The sequence below is a fragment of the Ornithorhynchus anatinus genome, chromosome 21, assembly GCF_004115215.2.
Source record: "Ornithorhynchus anatinus isolate Pmale09 chromosome 21, mOrnAna1.pri.v4, whole genome shotgun sequence".
NCBI lineage: Eukaryota > Metazoa > Chordata > Mammalia > Monotremata > Ornithorhynchidae > Ornithorhynchus > Ornithorhynchus anatinus.
Window position 1 is genome coordinate 94060 of NC_041748.1, and position 20039 is coordinate 114098.

General features: G+C 57.2%; 1 protein-coding gene across 1 annotated transcript; it reads right to left on the reverse strand.

Moving 5' to 3' along the window:
* Positions 1-15: 15 nt before the first annotated feature.
* On the reverse strand, positions 16-11710 carry POU2AF1 (POU class 2 homeobox associating factor 1). Its single transcript, XM_029048676.2, has 5 exons — positions 11410-11710; positions 2504-2649; positions 1994-2036; positions 1552-1823; positions 16-1229 (listed from the first exon to the last, which is right to left on the reverse strand). Exons 1-5 carry the CDS (start codon positions 11423-11425, stop codon positions 894-896), a joined length of 813 nt encoding a protein of 270 aa, XP_028904509.1. The 5' UTR covers positions 11426-11710; the 3' UTR covers positions 16-893.
* Positions 11711-20039: the final 8329 nt, after the last annotated feature.

Genomic DNA, 20039 nt, shown 5'->3' on the forward strand with positions numbered 1-20039 from the left:
GTGCCCGAGCCATGGGAGGGTCTTCAGGTCTTTATTGAAACGTCCTTGGGTCCAAGATAACCCAAAAAGAAATCTGGTGGAGGCGATGGGGGACAGGGAAGGGGCGGGGACGGCGGCGGGGGTGGCTTCCAACACAGGCTGCAGGAGGAAACAAGGAAGGCGGGAAGTGACGTCATTTCTCTGCTAGGTGTCTCTGTCAGGCACAGCCACGACCGCCGACCCGTAGGGCTCTGAAGCCTCCAGGGCCGAAATTGAAGCCCGGAAAAATCCCACGTTATCAGGTCGTTGCCGATGGGTTCTGGAAATACACTGGGTCTGGATCATGCACCGTCTGTCCACCTGGGCACCTGGCAAGTCCCCTGGGGTGCCTCAGGCCCCGTCACCTGAGGCCTAGAGGCTCGGGGACCAGGAGAACTCAGAAGCGACCGCTCCCCGGTTACCATGAACCTCAGGCCAGGAAAGGCCAACCCAACACCAAAGATCTACATAGGTCCAAGCCGCTCCCAGCTAAGCCCAGCCCACAGACCCGGGACCAAGCACCCGCACCCCAGGCCACACTGTGGCGGGAGGGAGGATGACAAAGAGGATGGGGAGCGCCGATGCCACGGCCCAAAAGGCTCCTGCTCTAGACCGGTGCCGATCAGTCAGGACCCGGCACCCTGCCACGACCCGCAAAGTCCGTCTCGCTGGTGGGTCACTTCGGCCTCTGGGCTGGACAGACGGGGAGTGGGCAGAGCAGGGGGCGGGCCCAGCTGTCCTAGGCCAACGAGCCTCCCCCGTTGGCCCCAGAGGGGCAGGAGGGGAAGGGAACACTGACATTAGCAGGAGCCGAGGGCTGGCCCCAAGTGGGTGGGGCCAGGTGGGAACGGGTGGAGGAGGTGGTCGGGGGGCCCCTAGAACCCCTCCACGGACAGGGGGTGGCTGAGAACATAAGTATCTTGTTCCTCCTCTTCCAGCAGCAGCTTCTCCACGGGCACGGGGCCCGCTGCCCTTCCAGCCTCCCCGGGCCCCGCGGCCCCCTCCGGTGCCTGGGGAGCCGGCTCAGAGAGCGCGACGGGCAGGGGGACAAACGGCGCACCCGGCAGCGGTGGGCACGGGGCCGGAGGCTGGTATTGCAGGGGGGCGGCCGGTAGGGCAGAGAGAGGCTGGGCCCACGGGAAGTAGGTCAGAGGCATCTGGGAGTCCGAAGCCTCCAGCTGGGCTCCGCCGGCCGGGACCGCCCCGCGGGTCTGTTGGGAGTTGGCGGGAGGAGACCAGGGGTCAGTGGTTCCATGGGAAGGGGTACCCCTGGGGGTTCTCCCAGGAACAGCCATCCCTCAGCCCAGCATTGCCCACCCGCTCCTCCCCAGATGCCCCCGTCCTGTGGCGGGAATCGGGGGAACCCGAGGTGGGAGCCCGTCGGTGCACGGCCCCCCAGGGGCGGGACCCCAGGGGCTGCCCAAATAGCCATCCCCCAAGGCCCGCCCTGCAGCAAGAGATGTGGGGCTGGGTTAGATGTAAGGAAGAACTTCCTGTGGGGAGAGGACTCTGAGCTGGGGCGGGAGGACCTACCGTGAAGTTGGGGAGAAGGGGCTGAGGGCCGCAGCTCAGTAGAGAGGAGGGCCCCACAACGGTGTACCCGGAGCCCACCGGCTGAACAAACATGTCGGCCGCATAGGGGCAGCTGACGGCAGCGTCCGGCAACACGAAGTCAGGGTAGGAGGCCCACGGGCCCAGCGGCTGCAGGGCGGCGGGGCCGGGTGGGGCGAGCCAGCTGGCACACAGTGGGGCCCCGTCCTCGGGCATCCCGACCAAGGGCTCCTCCGCCTCCAGGCACAGCGGCCCTGTCGGGGAGAGCAGAGTAAGAGGCCGCAGCGAAGGAGAGCGGGGTGGAGAGAATCGGGGAGGAGGGATTGGAAGCAGGAGAGGGGGCAGGGAGTGGGGGGATCGATCAGGGTTGATGAGGCGGGACAGGGGGAGGATCGGGGTTGGCAAGGCAAGGGTCTGGGCTTACCCACAGCGGAGAAGGTGGTGAGTGGAGGGTGAGGCAACACCACCTGCAGGGGAGAAAGGGAGCACCCTGGGGTCACAGCCTTGACTCACCCAGCTGCCTGGGGCCGGGAGGGAGCAGTGAGGAATAGAGGAAAGGCTGGAGAGGGTACCCTGTCTATTGGACTTTCCCAAGCATTTAGTACAGTGCTCTGCATACAGTAGGAGCTCAATAAATACCATGGATTGACTGACCGGCTGCAGGATGTCAGTGGGTTTGAATTCCCTTCAGGCCTCCACTGCCCGAACCGCCGGTCAGCATCAACAGGAGAGGCTCCACGTCCGACCGCCGGAGGCCTTCCCCGGCCGCCCCCGTTACCTACTCTCCACCGCGGACTCCAGCCCCTCCACCCATCTCCCTGCTCCCAGGTCCCCTGGGGTCCCCTCCACCCCTCATCTTTCCAGCCTTCCCTCTGCCCTGGTGCCCCCCTCCGCCTCGATCCTCCCAGCACCCGGTCTGCCCCAACTTCCTCACCGCAGTGGCCGTGGCCACACCGCCGCTAGCGTGTCCACGCTTCCTCCTCAGCAGCTCCTTCACCGGCTCCTTGACTCGGACGCCTTGGTAGGGCCGGGGCGGCGGGGGGTGCTGTGGCTGGGCGGGGGGCTGTTCCGGGGCAGAAGCTGGCAAGGACGATCAGAACTCTGTAGGCTTTCTTTGCCACGCAGCCACCACCGAGGGGAGGTCCGCCCCAGCCTCCCCTCCCCCGCCGCCTGTGGTCCCCAGACCCCACCCTGACACCCGGCCTGAGCGGTGGGAGAGGTCAGATGGCAACTGAGGGCCAATCTCCTCAGGGCGGGGTCCCCACCCCCCCCCCCCCCCGCCAGGCCCATCATCACAGAGGGGCCACCATTTCCCACTGACTTGACTGCTTGCAGGAGGCTGTTGATACAGGATCTCCCCTGGAAGAGAGCCCAGCCTCTCCTCTAGAAGGTGGGCTCCTCGAGGGTCCCCTCCTTTACCTGGCAACTGCCAGAGCGGCTTTCTATAGTCCAGGAGTGGCCCCGTTTGGCCCGGAGACCCAATCAAATAGAAAATCAGGCACTGTCAAGCTGGGGGAAGGAGTGGTGAGGGCTTCACAGACCGTTAACATTTAAAAAAGAGTATTTTGACAAGAATTTACAAAGGATACTCTATGTGTGTGAGCGCACACATGCCCATCTTCCTGTGTTCTCTGCCTGAGGGGGATCTCCTGTTCTCCCCCTCCTCTCCCTGGTGGTCTCAACCTGAGCCGGGGGGAAACAAGCGTAGAGTTCCATGCCGGCTGCCCTCCCCGACTCTTCTGCCCAGCAGAAACCAATCCCACCTAACACAGGGCCAGGTTTTGTGGACCTCCAAATAGAGCACAGGAAGGAGAGGCCATTAACAACTGCACAGTCCTGCTGCCTGGCCAACCCTCAATCTGCAGACCTGCAAGTGGCAGCCTATAGCACCCCCCCCCTCCACCCCAGCACACACATACACACTTAGACACACACACCTTCCCCTTCCCCCACTTAGTCCTGGGAGCAGGTGGGGCAGGCAGAGGCAGGGATCAAAGAGCAGGAAGCCCCAAGCTGTTTGCTTATCTGGAGTCCCACAGAGCACAGCCCCCAGCCAGCTGGCCTGTCGCTGGACTTTGCTTTGTCAACACCACCGACTTGGTAGGCTGGCTTGGCCGTTGATAAGCCACGGCCCCTGGAGGAGGAGCCCAGGGAACCCCACCCCACCCCCTCTCGTAGCCATCCTCTCCACCTCTAGGATCACCTGTCCAGGTGAGGCCCCACCTTGCAATCTCAGATGCCCGAGAGAGGCCGGCAGGAAGACCCAGAGGGAAGCTGCGGGGACTGACGGGAGGGACATCAATGAGCTTGTTGCTGCCCCTTAGTACAATGCTAACTGCTTAGTACAGTGTTCCGGTGTTTACTGATCGCTTACTGTATGCAGAGCACTGTACTAAGCACTTGGGAGAATACAACACAACAGAATTGGCCGACATGTTCCCTGCCCACAAGGAGCTTCCAGCATACAAGGGGAGACAGACATGAATATAAAAATAAATGATGTGTCGTGAGGCTGAGGGTGGGGTGAAAATCGAGTGGGGTGAAGATCGAGCACATAGGTGACGCAGAAGGGAGAGGGAGTAGGGGAAATGAGGGCATAGTCGGGGAAGGCCTCTGGAGATGTGATTTTAATAAGGCTTTGAAGGTGGGGAGGGTGGTGATCTGTCAGATACAAAGTGGGAGGAAGTTCCAGGCTAGAGGGAGGATGTGGGGAAGTAGTCCACGGCGAGATAGAGGCGATCGAGATACAGTGAGTAGGTTGGAGTCAGAGGAGTGAAATCTGAGGGCTGGGTCGTATTAGGAAATCAGCAGGGTAAAATAGGAGGGGGCGAGCTGACAGTGCTTTAAAGCCAACCTTACGGAGTTTCTGTTTTACGCGGAGGCGTACGGGCGACCATGGAAGAACTTGAGTAGGGAGATGCGGACTGAACGGTTTTTCAGAAAAATGATCTGGCTGCAGAGTCAAGTGAGGACTGCAGTGGGGAGAGAGAGGATGCAGGGAGGTCAATCGATATCACTGATTGATTGCTACAGGTTCTCAAGCACTTAGCACATAGTGCAGTGCTGGGCCCACAGGGCAGGAGCTTGGGATCCAGGGCTGGCTGGATGGCATGGAGGAGGAGGGGGAGAAGCAGGAGAGGGAAGAGGAGGAGGGTGGGAAGAACAGGAGAAAAAGCAGGAGAGGCAGGAAGGGGAAGAAGAAGAAGAGGCAGAGCGGGGCCTGGCATGAATCGAAGGGAACAATTCCTACCGCCATAGCAGCGGCCGGCTGGTATGAAATCGAGGGGGCCTCAGGGTCTGGCTCCAGCCTGCTCTGGGCCGAGACTCTGGGCCAAGGCTCTGGGGGCTCGGCTCTGTCCCCAGGGAATTCCCGGTGATACCTGGCTGCATCCCGGAGTTCGGTCAGCAGTGAAAGCGGGGCGTCCTGGGAGCCACAGCTCGGCCCACCAGACCAGCCCGGGAATGACCCGTTCTGGCTGACTCTACCCCCGGACCCTGTGGGCCAGTCAACACCTACGGCTTCCTCTGAACCTGCTCGCGGTGTGCTTCACGGATGGCAGCCTTTGGTACAGTGGTCCCTACCAAGTCCCCGCACCAGCCGGGCATCCCCCCCCGACCCCAGCCCCTGCCAAGAGCCCGGCGGACCCCGCCCAGCCCCAGCTCCGGCCCACGACACACTGGACGTGCCCCAGCCCCAGCTCTAGGCCGGCAGCTGCTTCCCACTTCCAGGCTCCCAAACACAAATCTCCTCGGTCGGTTCCTCTCTCCTGGCTCTCCCCGTCCACATCTGCTCCATCTCCAGCCAACCTGGCCCTTCCCAGCATTCCTCTTCTCCCTCTCCCTTCTGCATCACTCTTGTTCTTGGATTCGTACCCTTTATTCACCCCACCCCCAATCCCACAGCACTTATGTGCCTATCCGTAATTTATTTTAATGTCTGTCTCCTAAGTTCCGTCATCATCGTAATAACGACTGTGGTATTTGTGAAACGGTAACCGCGCTAAGCACTGCACTAAGTACTGCCGTAGATACAAGATAATCAGTCTCCACGTGGCACTCACAGACTAAGTAAAGGGAGAGCAGGCAGTGAAGTCCCATTTTGCAGATAAGGGAATTGAGGTCCAGAGAAGTTTAGTGACTTGCCCATGGTTACACAGCAGGCAAGCAGCCTATCCATCCTTTCTCCCCACTCACACCATATCCTGCCAGCCTGCCCCTCCTCCAGCACACCCCACTCCCGTTTCCCCTCCCCCATCATATCTCCCCCATCCTTTCCCCAAGTCTGTCCATCCTTCCTCCCCACCCCCACCAAACGCTCCCAGCCTATCCCCTGCAGCTGGCTCCCCACCCCAGCCTGACCCTCCTCCTTCTCCCCACCATTACCCTCAGTCTGCCCCTTCCCCCCCACCCAAGGCCTGACCCTCCCACCTTCAGAGCCGACTCCCCACGGCCTGCCCCTCGCCCCAAGGTATTATTTTTAAAGTTTTGGGTCAGATATGACGGGAAAGGAACACACCTGCAGCCTCAGCTGTGACTCACAGTCCCCAGATCGAAAGCCAGCTCAGCCAAGCAGGACTCATCCGGTGGGCCGGAGGTCAGCTGGGAGGCGCTCCACTCCGGCTGGCGGCGACGAGCCACTGAGGGAAGGCCTCCGGGCCCGGCAGCCCACCGGGATTGGCCACTCTCCCAAGGTACCACGGGTCTCCTCGGAGCACATTCCTATGGGCTCTGCTCCGCCCTAATCCTCATCGCTCTCTCGGCCGCCCACGACTCCAGGTACCGCCGCCCGGCTCCCTCCTTCGGAAAACGGTACGGGTGCCCCGGTTTTACCATCCTGAGGCTAACCTGGTCCTCCTCCTGCCGCTCCAGTCGCTCCTCAGTTTCATTCGCTGCCTGCTCCTCCAATTCTCCTCATCCCCAAGGCCCCGTTCTGGGCTCCCTACTCTTCTTCCACTCCCACTCTCGGGGAGTTCCCCACTTCACCCATGGCTATGACAACCAACTCTATGCCGGTGACTTCCAATTCCACCTCTCCAAACACCACTACCTCTCATCTCAATCCATCAATCCATCAATCCATCAACCTTTTTTATTGAGCGCCTACTACAAACAGAGCACTGTACTAAATACTCGGGAGAGTACAGTATAACGGAGTCCATACACACATTCCCTGCTGACAAGGAGGAAGCATCGTGACCTAGTGGAAAGGGTACAGGCCTGAGAATCAGAGGGCCAGGGTTCTAATCCCAGCTCTGTCACCTATCTTCTGTGTGACCTTGGAAAAGTTACCTAACTTGTCTGCACCTCAGTTCCCTCATCTGCAAAATGGGAATTCAATGCCTGTTCTCCCTCCTACTCAGACTGTGAATCCCATGTATTCAGCTGATTGGAGAAGCAGCGTGGCTCAGTGGAAAGAGCCCGGGCTTGGGAGTCAGAGGTCATGGGTTCTAATCCCGGCTCTGCCACTTGTCAGTTGTGTGACTGTGGGCGAGTCACTTAACTTCTCTGTGCCTCAGTTTCCTCATCTGTAAAATGGGGATTAACTGTGAGCCTCACGTGGGACAACCTGATTACCCTGTATCTACCCCAGCGCTTAGAACAGTGCTCTGCATATAGTGCTCTGCATGTAATATATAGCATTATGATTATTAACTTGTATCCACCTCAGTGCTCAGTACAGTGCTTGGTACTTAGCTAGCACTTAATTACCAGGATTAGTAGTAGTAGTGTTATTATTAATACTGAGCTTACAGTCTGAAGGAGGAGAGAGACGTAAAAATAAATTACGGAAACAGACGTATGTGATGGGAGGATGGGGAAAACAAAGGTAGAAATCCAAGCGCTAAGGTGACGCGGAGGGGAGACGGAGTAGGGGAAAAGAGGGCTTAGTCAAGGAAGGCCTCTTTGAGAAGGGATTTTCATAAGGCTCTGAAGGAGGGGAGAGTAGTGGTCTGTAAGACATGGAGGGAGAGGGAGGCAGGAAAATAATGTATTTCTTAAGCGCTTCCTATGTGCAGAGCACTGTTCTAAGCGCTGGGGTGGATACGGGTAATCAGGTTGTCCCACATAAGGCTCACAGTCTTAATTCCCATTTTACAGATGAGGTAACTGAGGCACAGAGAAGTGAAGTGACTTGTCCACAGTCACACAGCTGACACCCACCGCCCGTCGCTACTACCGATTGGATGGTTTAGTGAGGTCCTCGGATCGGCCCCGCCAGGGGTCGTCCAGTACCGGGATTCGAACCCATGACCTCTGACTCCCAAGCCCGTGCTCTTTCCACTGAGCTACGCTGCTTCGCTACACTGCTTCTCTACGCTGCTTCGCCCAGGAAGTGGGCGAGGGGTCGGCGATGAGATAGGCGAGCTCGGGGGTCATGTAACTCACCAGAACTAAAAAACCCACATCTCCTCTTGTCTCTAGGACACCACCGCCTGGATGTCCGGCTGGTACCTCAAAAGCAATATGTCCAGCTGTTCATTTTCGTGCCACAACCCACCTCTCCCCTTAAATTTCCCAACTCAATCAGAACACCACCCTTCTCCTCATCCTACTGACCTAAAACTGGACATCACCCCTGACTCCTGGCTGACTTCCAACTCCCACATTCAGTCTACTTCCAATATGATATCTCCCATTTCCACCCCTTCCTCTCCACCCTCACGGCCACCACCCTAGCCCGAGTGCCGATCACACTGCGGCTGGACTGCTGCATCGGCCTCTCTGCTTGGTCTCTCGACCTCCAGCCTCTCTGTTCCACGCCGCTGCTCGGGTCAACTTCTTTGAAGCCTTGTTTGGCCGGCATCTCTACCCTCTTCAGAACCCTCCACTGGATTCCCGTGTCCCTCCGCGACACAGAAAAAAGTGCTGAACCAAGCCCTGGCTTCGAGGCTCGCCACACCTTTCCTATCTGTTCTTTCCACCCGCTGCTACCCAATGCTCCCCAGCCAATCTTCTGGCTGTACCTTGCTCTCGACTCTCCCGCCTCTGTCCTCTCGCTCACCTTGTTCTCCCAGCCTGGAACTCCCTCCCTTGCCACAGCAGGTAGACTTTCAGAGACCCCTCTAAGGCCCCACCTCCTCCAGGAAGCCTTCCCCAAACAGTCACCGTCATCCCAAGCCGTGCCGACCCACAAACCATTCCTAGCGTCCACATTTATGTCTACCATCCTCAGCACTCGTACATAGATGTTTAATCAATTGTACATTCCATTATTTTGTTCCAATTACTCTAGTTGTAAAGACTCTTAGGTTTCTCGCCCCGGCAAGATTGTATGCTCTTGGTGGGCAGGAAATACGTCACCTCTTTGGTTTGCACCCTTCTGAGTGCTTAGTGCAGTGCACCGCACCCAGTGCGTGCTCCGCAATTACTATGTCAGCCCCCGGGGCCTGTCCCGCCCAGGGTGGACTCCTTCAGTGCCCTCAGGACGTTGGGAGGAACTGCGTGATGACTGCCATCTCGCAGTCATGGTTGGGGATGGACGGTTCCTCATCCACCCAACCTTCCTGACTCTCCCCTATCCATCCCTGACTCTCCCCCAGTGAACCATCACAGACCATCCAGCCCCCAGGACTCTCCCCTCTCTGTTCCCTGACACGCCCCACGGTGACCCAGCACGGACTATTCAAGACACAGTGCTTGGCACACAGTAAGTGCTTAACAAATACCATAAAAGAGACCGCTGACTCTCCCCAAAGGACCCAGCACAGACCACCAACACCCCTCATTCTCCCCTCGCAGGAACCCAACACGGACGCCGGCCCCTCGTCTGTCCAATGTCCACTGGACCTGCTGGTGTTCCTGGCAACCTGTGGGAATGGATTCCTGGTGCTCACTCATCCCTCCGCACCCCCTGCCCCTAGGAGGGCAGCGTTTCCGCTGTTTGTTCTGAACATTTTGTCCTCCAGCTCCAGTAGGGGAATCTGGGGAAGAGCAATCTTGATTTCGCTTTGTCCACCTACAAAACCCTATCGAGGGGGCAGAGGGAGGAGAGCCCCGACCACTCCAAGATCCCCGCACAACCCTTCCTCTGGCCTGTAGAGACTCAGACTCGAGGGAGCGTCACCCGCCTCGGCCCCGCCGGCTGGCCAGCCGGCCCCCCGGCCCCTCGCTTCGCTGCACGTGCAAGCTCACGGGCCTCGTCCTGCCCCGGGTTCCCACCCATTTCCTCCTTTCGGGCTTATTTTTACCCTGACCGGCCGGGTCCCTGCGGCCAACGCTGATCTTAGCACCTGGGGCCCGGCCCTCTCTGCTCCACCGGGTGCCTGCGGCCAGCTCTGGTCTCGGCACCTGGAGCCAGGCCCTCTCTGCTCTGCTCTCCCCTTCCCGCCTGCAGACACCTTGCGGTTTCAGCTCCCACATCTGCCCCCTCCACACCAGTGCTGCCCACCACCCCTCCCAGTTCTGTTCCTTTCCCCACAGTTCTTCCCCAATCCTAATCAGTCCTGCCCACCACCTTTCCCGACTCTGTCCACCCCTGCCCCTTCTCATGAGATTCTGCAATCTGTTCGCTGGGCCTACACACACATACGCACGCACGCACTCACTCACCTCACTCACTCAATCTGTTTTCAGGCCGGCCGGCTCGGTTCAGTCACCTCAGCTCCCGTCCACCGGCAGCTATTGGCGGCCCAGCTCCTTGCGGCTGGCGGGGTCGGCGGGGAAGGCCCGGGGTGAGTGGGGAAGGAACCAGGAGCCGCTGCCTCCCCCTTGCCTTTCCCACCGCGATCCAAGTCGCCCTCAGAGAAGGACGGCACTGTCCCAGGACGGAGTCTTTCCGACTCGGGCTGCACCTCCCTCTCCCCGACTCCAAATCCCAAACCCTCCCGACCCATTGTCGGGGATGGATCCAATCCCAGGAACAGGAATCAGGAGGCCCAGGGCGCAGCCTCTATTGTCCTGGCCTCCTCTGCCCGCCCACCCGAACCGAGACGGCCTGGGACTGCCTCCCTGGATCCGGCTGTGGAGTCGGCGGACGGGCAGGGTCCGGCTACAGATTAGGTATCTGTAAATCCAGGCCGGAGCGACAGGCGATTGGAGACGGCCTACCGACTACCTAGGCCACCCCGGCCACCTTCCCCGGGGATACCGAGCCCACACCAGTCCCGTTAGGAGATCCTGGAGGTGGCGGTCCGGGGGCTTGGTGGCAGGCACCTGAAGAAGAGGCTAAGCTCTGCACCCTCCCCTGCGGGCACCGCCACCCACTTCGCTCTGGGGCTCCAGGGTGACTCCAAATCCCCTCCTTCATCGGGAATCCTTGATGGGTTCCCCAGGACCCCCGACCTCCCACCCCAAGCCATGCAACCTGCAGGGGTGCTACTGGTCGTGGCTTGACCTTTGACCTCTCCCGCTTAATGGAAATAAAGGTTCACATTTTTTTCCACCCCAGTCAAAGGAATGAAAACAGTGACAGACTTTAACCCTTTCCACTCAGGGCTGCAGGGCGGAGGAGCTGGGCAAAGAAGCTACCCACGAAAATGACAGCACATTTTCCGTGAGTGGGGGGCAGGGTGGGAAGAACGGCTGCACCTGTTTTTGTGAATCATAAACTGACTGTTTGGTCGCGGGGGTGATTGCTGGAGACCCTGAGGGGCTCAAAACCCATCCTCTCCCCACTCCAGCTCTTCTCCCGCCCAGCCTGGCTCACCCCCGCCACCCCCGCCCGGCACCACGAACGGCGGCCATTCCGAGGACCCGGCTCCCGCTCCCTGCCCGGGCTGGATGACTGGTCCCCCTCACCCCTCCTCCATCTTGACCTCGGGGTCGGTTCGGTAAAGCTCCTGAGGGTCGGACGCTGCGGGTCAGCACGCGAGCCTGGGGGAGGACCGGCAAATGGCTTACATTTCTGCCAGAGCATCCTGCGGGCCGGGTGGCACGTGTCCGCCTGGCAGGCGTCGCTGGTCTCCGCTGGTCGGCGGCCGGACCGTCGGTAGAGCTGTGCGCGCGCCCTGCCGTGCCGCCCCGGGGCGCGGGGCCCGGACGCTTCCTCTGCTTTTTAAAAGCCCCGAGTCCCCGCCGTGGGGCGCAGCAGCGTCATCACATCCTCCCACCGCGTGGCACCGCGCCTCTTCCTCTCTGGGTGGGCTCCGTTCGGGCGGCACAAGGCGGGGGCCAATCTGGGACCAATGAGAATCTGCCCCCCCTCCCCCAGCGTGGTGACCCCAGGGAAGACGATTGGATCCCATGGGTTCCAGGCTCAGGGTCCCACGGGGGTGACTGACATGCCACGGTCCCCAGCTCAGCGAGGCCCCTGGGACCAGACCCCAGCCCCTCCCCTCACTCCCCACCCCCCACCCCGATCCCAGCGCCCTGTCCCCAGGCTCAGCCTCCCCGGGGCCCAAGTCCCCAGCTCCCCAGACCTGGCTCCCGGCACCCAGCCCCCCAGTGCTCGGCCCCCCTCACCCCCCGAGGACCCAGGAGGAAACACCTGGAGCCCGTCAGGCCTCACGGTACATCCTCCCCCCCAGCGCTTCGCTTCGCCGCCCTGATCAGACCGTTCTGAGCACAGCCGGGGAGATGGGGGGCCGGCGGGGGGGCTGGAGGGACCGGCCCCTGGGGAGATGGATGAGCTCTTCTGGCCTTCAGGCAGTAGAAGCAGTTGGCCCGCTTCACCCACCCGGAGCAGTGAGGTCCAGGGGCCTCTTAGTTACTCTGCTGCTGGGAACTCACAACCTTCGAAAATTCAGCCTCCTCCTCCTCCTCCTCCTCCCTCCCCAGGGGACTCCAACATTGGGGGCGGGAGAGGCCTCTCCATCATCTGGTCTGTCATCATCACGGGCCCAGCCGTAAAACCCCGGGACCCCAGCTTTGGAGACTCGGCCCACCCCCTCACGGGTGCCTGCTCTGTGGGGATTAAGGGTGACAGATCTCCAGTCTTGCTCATCCCACTCCTCCCATTAGGCCCAAGAGCTTCCCCATCAGGGCTGGAACAGACTGAAAATGGAAACTGTCTGGACTGCCAGCTCATTCATTTGAATGTATTTACTGAACACTTCCTGTGTGCACAGCACTGTACTAAATGTTTGGGATCAATCAATCCAAGCTATTTATTGAGCACTTCCTGAGCACAAAGCAATGTATTAAGCACTTGGGAGAGTTGGTAGGTACAACTCCTGCCCGAAAGGACCTTACAATCTTGTGGACTGAGTGCAGCCTCCCTGGTCCCTTGAGAGGAGCCCCAGGTTCCCCACTGAACCCCTGCAGCAGAGCCAGGGGTCTGAGTCCCCAGCCTGGCTGACGAGAAGGCCATTCTGAGGTCAGAGAGCGTGGAAGCCGGTAGCGGGGAGGAACCCAGGGAGGTCGGCTCTCTGGGCCAGATCGGCCGACACTGGGCCTGCGATTCAGACTCTCCGACGTAGATCTTGCCCACATCACCCCGAGGCCGTAGCCACTTGGCCAAATCGGATCTGGACCCCCCGGGCCCCTATTCCGCCTTTGTCACCTCGCCGTACGCCGCAGCCTCTACCCCAAACCTTCGGCTGACTCTGCCGAAACCAGGCTCTCTTGGGACTCCTCCCACCTCTCCATTCACTCATTCCCTTCTACCTCTCATCCCCAAACTGTGTCTGTTCCACATGACTGGGGAGGGCCTCCCACTGTCCTCCCACTTGCCTCACTTTGGCCCTCGGGAGATCCCGCACATCAAAAAAATCCACACGTGCATTTTACGTGTGCCAAGAGAGCGAGAGCACCAAAACAGGCTCCCCGGAGGGGGTGAGGCTGGTGATAGGAGACTCCCTCGGGAAGCTCGACCACTCCCACGGCTCCAGGAGCCTCCTCCTCCTCCTCCGTGCCAATGACTTCCAGATCGATCCCTTGTGGTCCCCCGTCTCCTCCCCTCGGCAACTCGACCCATCTAGGTGGAGGATGCCACTCTTCTCTTTGTGGCCCTCGACTCCTTGCCGTCCTTCAGCCCTCACAGTTCTGGCTGCCAGAACTCCCCGAATTTACCTCTGCAGCCTTTCATGGATCTGTGCCTCCCTCCACTCTTGCAACCATAGTCCTGGTACTTGGTCTCCCCACCTCCCGGACAGCTCTTCCCTGCCTCCAGCCTCTCCTCTCTTCACTCTCCACCATTCAGCTGCTCGGGTCATCTTTCTAAAACCCAGGATCTCCCTCCAGTTCTCCAAAAGCTGCCTGTGTCTGCCCAGGGGAGAACTCTCGACTGTTGGCTTCTAGATCCTCCATATTCCCAGGCCACTCTCTTCTCCAGCACCTTCCCCAATTCACTTCTTCCTGTCCCTCACTCTTAATCTTCTTGTCTTTGAGCCTTTGCTTACACGAATGCTTCTACCAGGAACTCTCCCCAACTCAGCTTCCCCAAATCGCATTCTTCCTCCTCTACTAAGGCTCCTAAAAGCCCACCTTCTCCATGCAGCCCTCCCTGATTAACCCCCGCTACTCGTTACACTCTCTTGTGTGGCCCCTTCAGGACTCCCAGTCCTATTTCTCACTGGAATTTCAGAGGGTGAAGGACAAAAAGCTACGGCCACCAGTATAGCGAACAGCCCAGCGTTCATGCATATCAGGACTCTGTCTCTGACGGGGGGATCGGGATGCTCAGAGGAACCGTGCGCCGGTCGCCTTCCTGTCCGTCCCCACCTCGAGGCTAGAGGACGCACAACAATCCCTCCTCCCTGCTATTCCACCTGACTCACCCCCACTGGCCCAGGACCCCTCACTCTCCCCTCACCATCGCTGACTCTCCTGCCATTGACCCATCCCAGTCCACCCAACACCCTGACTCTCCCAACTCCATCACTGACTCTGAATCGATCAATCATATTTATTGGACATTTACTGTGTGGAGAGCACTGTACTGAGCGCTTAGGAGAGTACAGTAGAACAGAGTTGTTAGAAACATTCCCTGCCCACAACGAGCTCCTAGTCTAGAGGGGGGAGCAGACAGTCATATAAATAAATTAATTAAATTATGGATACGCACTTAAGTGCTGCGGGGCTGAGAGGAGTGAAAACAGGGTGTAAATTCAAGTGCAAGGGCAGGCAGAAGGGAATGGGAAAAGAAGAAATGCGGGCTTAGCTGGGGAAAGTCTCTTGGAGAAGAGGTGCTTTTAATAAGGCTTTGAATGCGGAGAGAGTGATCATGTTGGCTATGAAGGATGAGGGCATCACAGGTGAGAGGCAGTCGTGGGTGAGGCATCGGCGACGAGATCGACGAGACTGAGGTTCATTGAGTAGGTCGGCGTTAGAGGAGTGAAGCGTGTAGAAGAACATCGGGGAAGTAAGGAAAGAGTGGGGCGAGCTGATGGAGGGCTTTAAAACAGACGGTAAGGAGGTTCTCTTTGATGGCAACCACTGAAAGGTAGATGGGCAACCACTGAATGTTCTTGAGGAGAGGGGAAACACAGACTGAACGTTTCTGTAGAAAAGTGATCCATCCGCTAACCCAAACTGGACCACTTAACACCCCTGACTCTTCCTCCAGTGACTCAAAACAGACCATCCAACTCTCTTGACCGTCCCCTCTCCAACCGTGACCCAGTCTCCAGGCATCCAGCACAGACTAAGTGACACCCTTAACTCTTCCATCTTCCATGGCTCTCCCCAGACCCGTCTGGGACCTGAGGGTATTCTGGCCGGCACACACGCTCGGTTTCCTGTGGGAACGGATTCCCGGGTTCGCTCCCCTGATGGGGAAGAAGTGTTTCCTGCTGTTACTTTTGAACCCGCCGCCCTCCGGCTTCCAAGCTTTTGATATGTCCAAGGCTCATTAAAACGGCTGATGAGACAGGAGCAGACAAGAAGACGGATTATCCAGACACCCCCGCCCCCCATCCCCCACCCCCGCCCCAAACCTCTGTGTTGTCAGTTTCTGAGCCACAGGGGCCCGTGCTGTGAGGGCTATGGGGACCGGGGCCCCCTGGCTTTCAGCTGAAGAGACTGTGGGGACCAAAGCCACCTCCAGCTGTGGGCACAGAGCCAGTTTTCCCCCACAGCTGTCTGGGCCAGATTCCAGCCTCGCTCACCTCAGGACTCCAATCAGACCCGAGAGCTCCATCGGGGAAGTCCCCAGATCGGGTGATCTGGGCCCATCCCGTTAGCTCTGCGCGGTGTGTGTCTCCCCTTCACCCCCACCACCCCGTTCTGCTCGCCTTCCCCTTGAACGCCCCATCCCCTGTCCCACAGTAGTTTCCTTCATTCCCAGGGACACCAACTTCTGGCTCCCCGTATCCCTCTGTCTCCTCCGAGAGGCCTTCCCTGATTAAGTCTTCCTTTCCTCTTGTTCCTTCTTGCCCTGACTTGTTCCCTTGATTCATCCCCTCCCCACCAGCCCCACAGCGCTTATGAATATTTCTGTCATTTATTTATTTATATTCAGGTCTGCCTCCCCCTCTATACTGTAAGCTCGTTGTGGGCAGAAAATGTGTCTGTTTATTGTATTGTACTCTCCCAAGTGCTTAGTGCAGTGCTCTGCACACAGTAATAATAACAATAATACTGATGATGATGGCATTTGTTAAGCACTTACGATGTACCAGGCACTGAACTAAGCATTGGGGTGGATACAAGCAAATCAGGTTGGACACAGTCCCTATCTTCATGGGACTCACAATCTTAATCCCCATTTTACAGATGAAATAACTGAGGCACAAAGAAGTTAAGTGCCTTGCCCAAGGCCATACAGCAGACAAGTGGCAGAAAGCTCTCAATAAATACAATTCAATAACTGACTCTGTATCCAGTAGTTGCCTATCCTCCTCCACATTAACAAAAACTCCTCACCACTGGCTTTGAAGCACTCACTCACCTTACCCCCCCCCCCACCACACCTCACGACCCTCCTACTACAACCCAGGCCACACACTGCTCCTCTAATGCTAACCTTCTCACCTCGATCTCACCTATCTCTCCGACCCCTCGCCCACATCCTGCCTCTGGTGTGGAACACCCTCCCTCATCAAATCCAACAGACAATTACTCTACCCCGCTCAAAGCCTTATTGAAGGCACATCTCCTCCAAGAGGCCTTCCCTGACTAAACCCCTCTTTCCTCTTCTCCTGCTCCCTTCTGCAACACCCTGACTTGCTCCCTTTCTTCTTCCCCCCCCCCATCCCCTCAGTCCTTATGTACATATCTGTAATCTATTTATTTATACTAATGTCTGTTTCGGAGGGAATGTATCTTTTAACTGCTGCACTGTACTCCCCCAAGTGCTCAATAAATACCATCGAATGAATCAGACATAACTTACAAACAGCTCCACGGTTCTCCACCTTACAGAACTACCCTTTTCCTCAGGCATTCTCTTCATTCCTCTCAAGCCCACCTAACTGGACCTTGCTTTTGACTCCATCACCTCCATCTCCTCTTTTTTTTTCTTAATGGTACTCGTTCGGCCCCTACTATGGGTCAAGCACTGTTTCAAGCACTGGGGTAGATAAAAATCAATCAGGTCCGACACAATCCCTGTCCCACATGCGGCTCAAAGTCTAAGTAGGAGGGAGAACAGGGACTGAATCCCCATTTTTTCAGTTCAGGAAACTGAGGCCCAGGAAGTGAAGTGACTTTGCAAAGTCACATAGCAGACAAGGAGCAGAGCAACGATTAGAAGCCAGTTCCTATGACTCCCAGGCTCATGCTCTTTCCACTAAAGCACGATGCTTCCCCTCGCTTATGTTATCTGAGCCTGGAACTCCTTCCCTCCCCAAACCTGCCAGGCCCCAGCTCTTTGTAACCTTCAAAGTCTTCAATGCCTTCCTGAAAGCCCCCCTCCTCCAACAAGTCTTCTCTGATTAATTCCCAGCATTTCAATCCCATAAACCCATCAGTCATCTCTAGCACTTATGTACCTACTTCTGCCCATCTTCAGCACTTGCATATAAATGTTTATTCAAATTCTTATTTTGACTACTTCTCCTATATGTACTCTTGCATCTGCCTCCCTCACAGCAGACTGGAATTCCACTCCTGATGGCTATGGAATGTGACCCCGATGTGGGAGAGAAGCAACCCCATCACTAAGCCACCGTGGGTCCCATCAGCCCCTGCATCAGTCTAGGTAAAAACTCAAACACGGGTCAAGCACCCCGAGGCTTGGCCTACCTCTAGAATGAATGGAAGGCCACCATCGTCGCTGTGACTTCTGCAACTGCTTGTCTGAACCCTAAGAGCCTCGCCCACATCTGCCTTCCCCCTTTCTATCACCGGCAATGGACTTCTTTGAGCACTTACTATATATGGAACACCGTCCTAAACTCTTGGGAGGGCACGACACGATAGAGTTGGCAAAAATGTTCCCTACCTACAGTGAGCTTACAATTTAGACAGGAGACAGACATTGATATAAACAATATAAATAAACAATATCAGTAATTTATAGATATGCACCTAAATGCTGTGGGGTTGAGGATGGAGTGAATATCAAATACTCAAAGGTCACACATGCAAGAGCATGGACGATGCAGGTGGGAGAGGGAGTTGGGGAAAGCCCCTTAGAGGAGATGTGACCTTAATATGGTTTTGAAGGTGGGGAAAGCAGTGGTCTGGCTTATATGAAGTGGGGAGTGAGTTCCAGGCTAGGGGGAGGAGGTGGGGAAGGGGCCGGAGGTGAGATAGCTAAGACTGAGGGACAGTGAGCAAGCCGGCGCTAGAGGAGCAAAGCGTACAGGCTGGGCGGTAGCAGGAGATCAGAGAGGTAAGGTAGTCAAACAGTCAGTAGTATTGAGCTCTTGTGTGCAGAGCACTGTACTAAGCGCTAGGTAGAGTACAATATAACAGACACATTCCCTGCCCACAATGAGCTTACAGTTTAGAGGGTAGGAGGGGGAGAACCCACTGAAGACGGTTAGGAGTTTTGATTGTATGCAGAGGTGGATGGGCAGCCTCTGGAGGCTCTTGAGGAGTGGGGAGACTGCGATTCTTTTTAGAAAAATGATGCATGCAGCAGAGTGAACTATGGATTGGAGTGGGGAGAAACGAAGGACCGCTACCTCGCCCCCTGACTCACCCCACCTTCAAAGACTTATTAAAATCCCATCTCCTCCTAAAGGGTTTCACTCACCTTTTCTCATCTGCCCTACTCCCTTTCCCTTCTGCATTTGGATTGGATTTGCATCCTTTAAACCCTCAGCCCAACAGCGCTCTTGTCCACAACTGCAATTGGTTGTGATGTCTGACTCCCCCTCTAGACAGTAAGTTCCCTCTCCCCAGTCGATAGTACAGTGCTCTGCACACAGTAAACGTTCAAAAAATACATGGATTAATCGAACCTGGAACCCAACTGGTCCTGCAGTAATTTATCATCATGCTTGCCTTTTGTATTTTTGTTTCCTCTTTCTTTGTCAGCTGTGCCCCTTACAATTGGGTTGGGCTCCCTGTGGGGGCCAGGGATCACATATTCCTTCATTCGTATTTACTGAGCTATTGCTGTGTGCAGAGCACTGCACTAAGCGCTTGGGAGAGTACGCTACAATACACAGACACATTGCCTGCCCACAGCGAGCACCTGAGGACTTCTTTCCCAGGGCTTAGTAATTTGCTCTGAACAGTTGGCACTAAGTAAATATTATCGCCACTGCTACAAGTAGAAGGGATGCTCAGTGAATGCCATCACTACCATTCTATTATTAGTACTATTACATTCTCGGGGACACGTGGGGGGAATTGAGGGGAGGGGGAACGCGACACTCCTGTCCTAAACACAGGAAAGGCTGTAAGTAACAGGTTTATCCCCACCCTTCCTCCTCCTCCTCCTCCTGCCCGCAGGCCCGGGGTCATATCTAGTGACTCTCTTCATCCCCCGCACTGCTAACCTCCATTCAGGCGGTGAAACCCCTCCATCCCCGCCACCTTGGAGGCAGCCGGCCCGCGGGCCCCGCATGGCTCACCTCACCTGCCCCAAACCGCTCCGCTGCGGAACGGCCACCGGGCCAGCAGAAGCCACGGCCCAGTAGCCTCCGCTAAACCGCTCGGCTGCACGGCACGAAGCTCCCACGCCCCACAGCCCCCGGGGAGCCCCAGGCCCTGACGCTCCTTGCCAGAGTAGCAGCGTGGCCTAGGGGAAAGTACGCGCTCCACAAATACGACTGAATGAGTCCCAGGTCGTGAGTTCTAATCCTGTTCCGCCACTTGTCAGCTGGGTGACTTTGGGCAAGTCACTTAATAATAATAATAATAATAATAATAATGTTGGTATTTGTTAAGTGCTTATTATGTGCCAAGCACTGTTCTAAGAGCTGGGGTGGATACAGGGTAATCAGATTGTCCCACATGAGGCTCACAGTTAATCCCCATTTTACAGATGAGGTAACTGAGGCACAGAGAAGTTAAGTGACTTGCCCACAGTCACACAGCTGATCAGTGGCAGAGCCGGCATTCAAACTCATGACCTCTGACTCCCAAGCCCGGGCTCTTTCCACTGAGCCACACTGCTTCTCTGTGCCTCGGTTACCTCATCTGGAAGATGGGGATTAAGACCGTGAGCCCCACGTGGGACAATCTCATCACCTTAT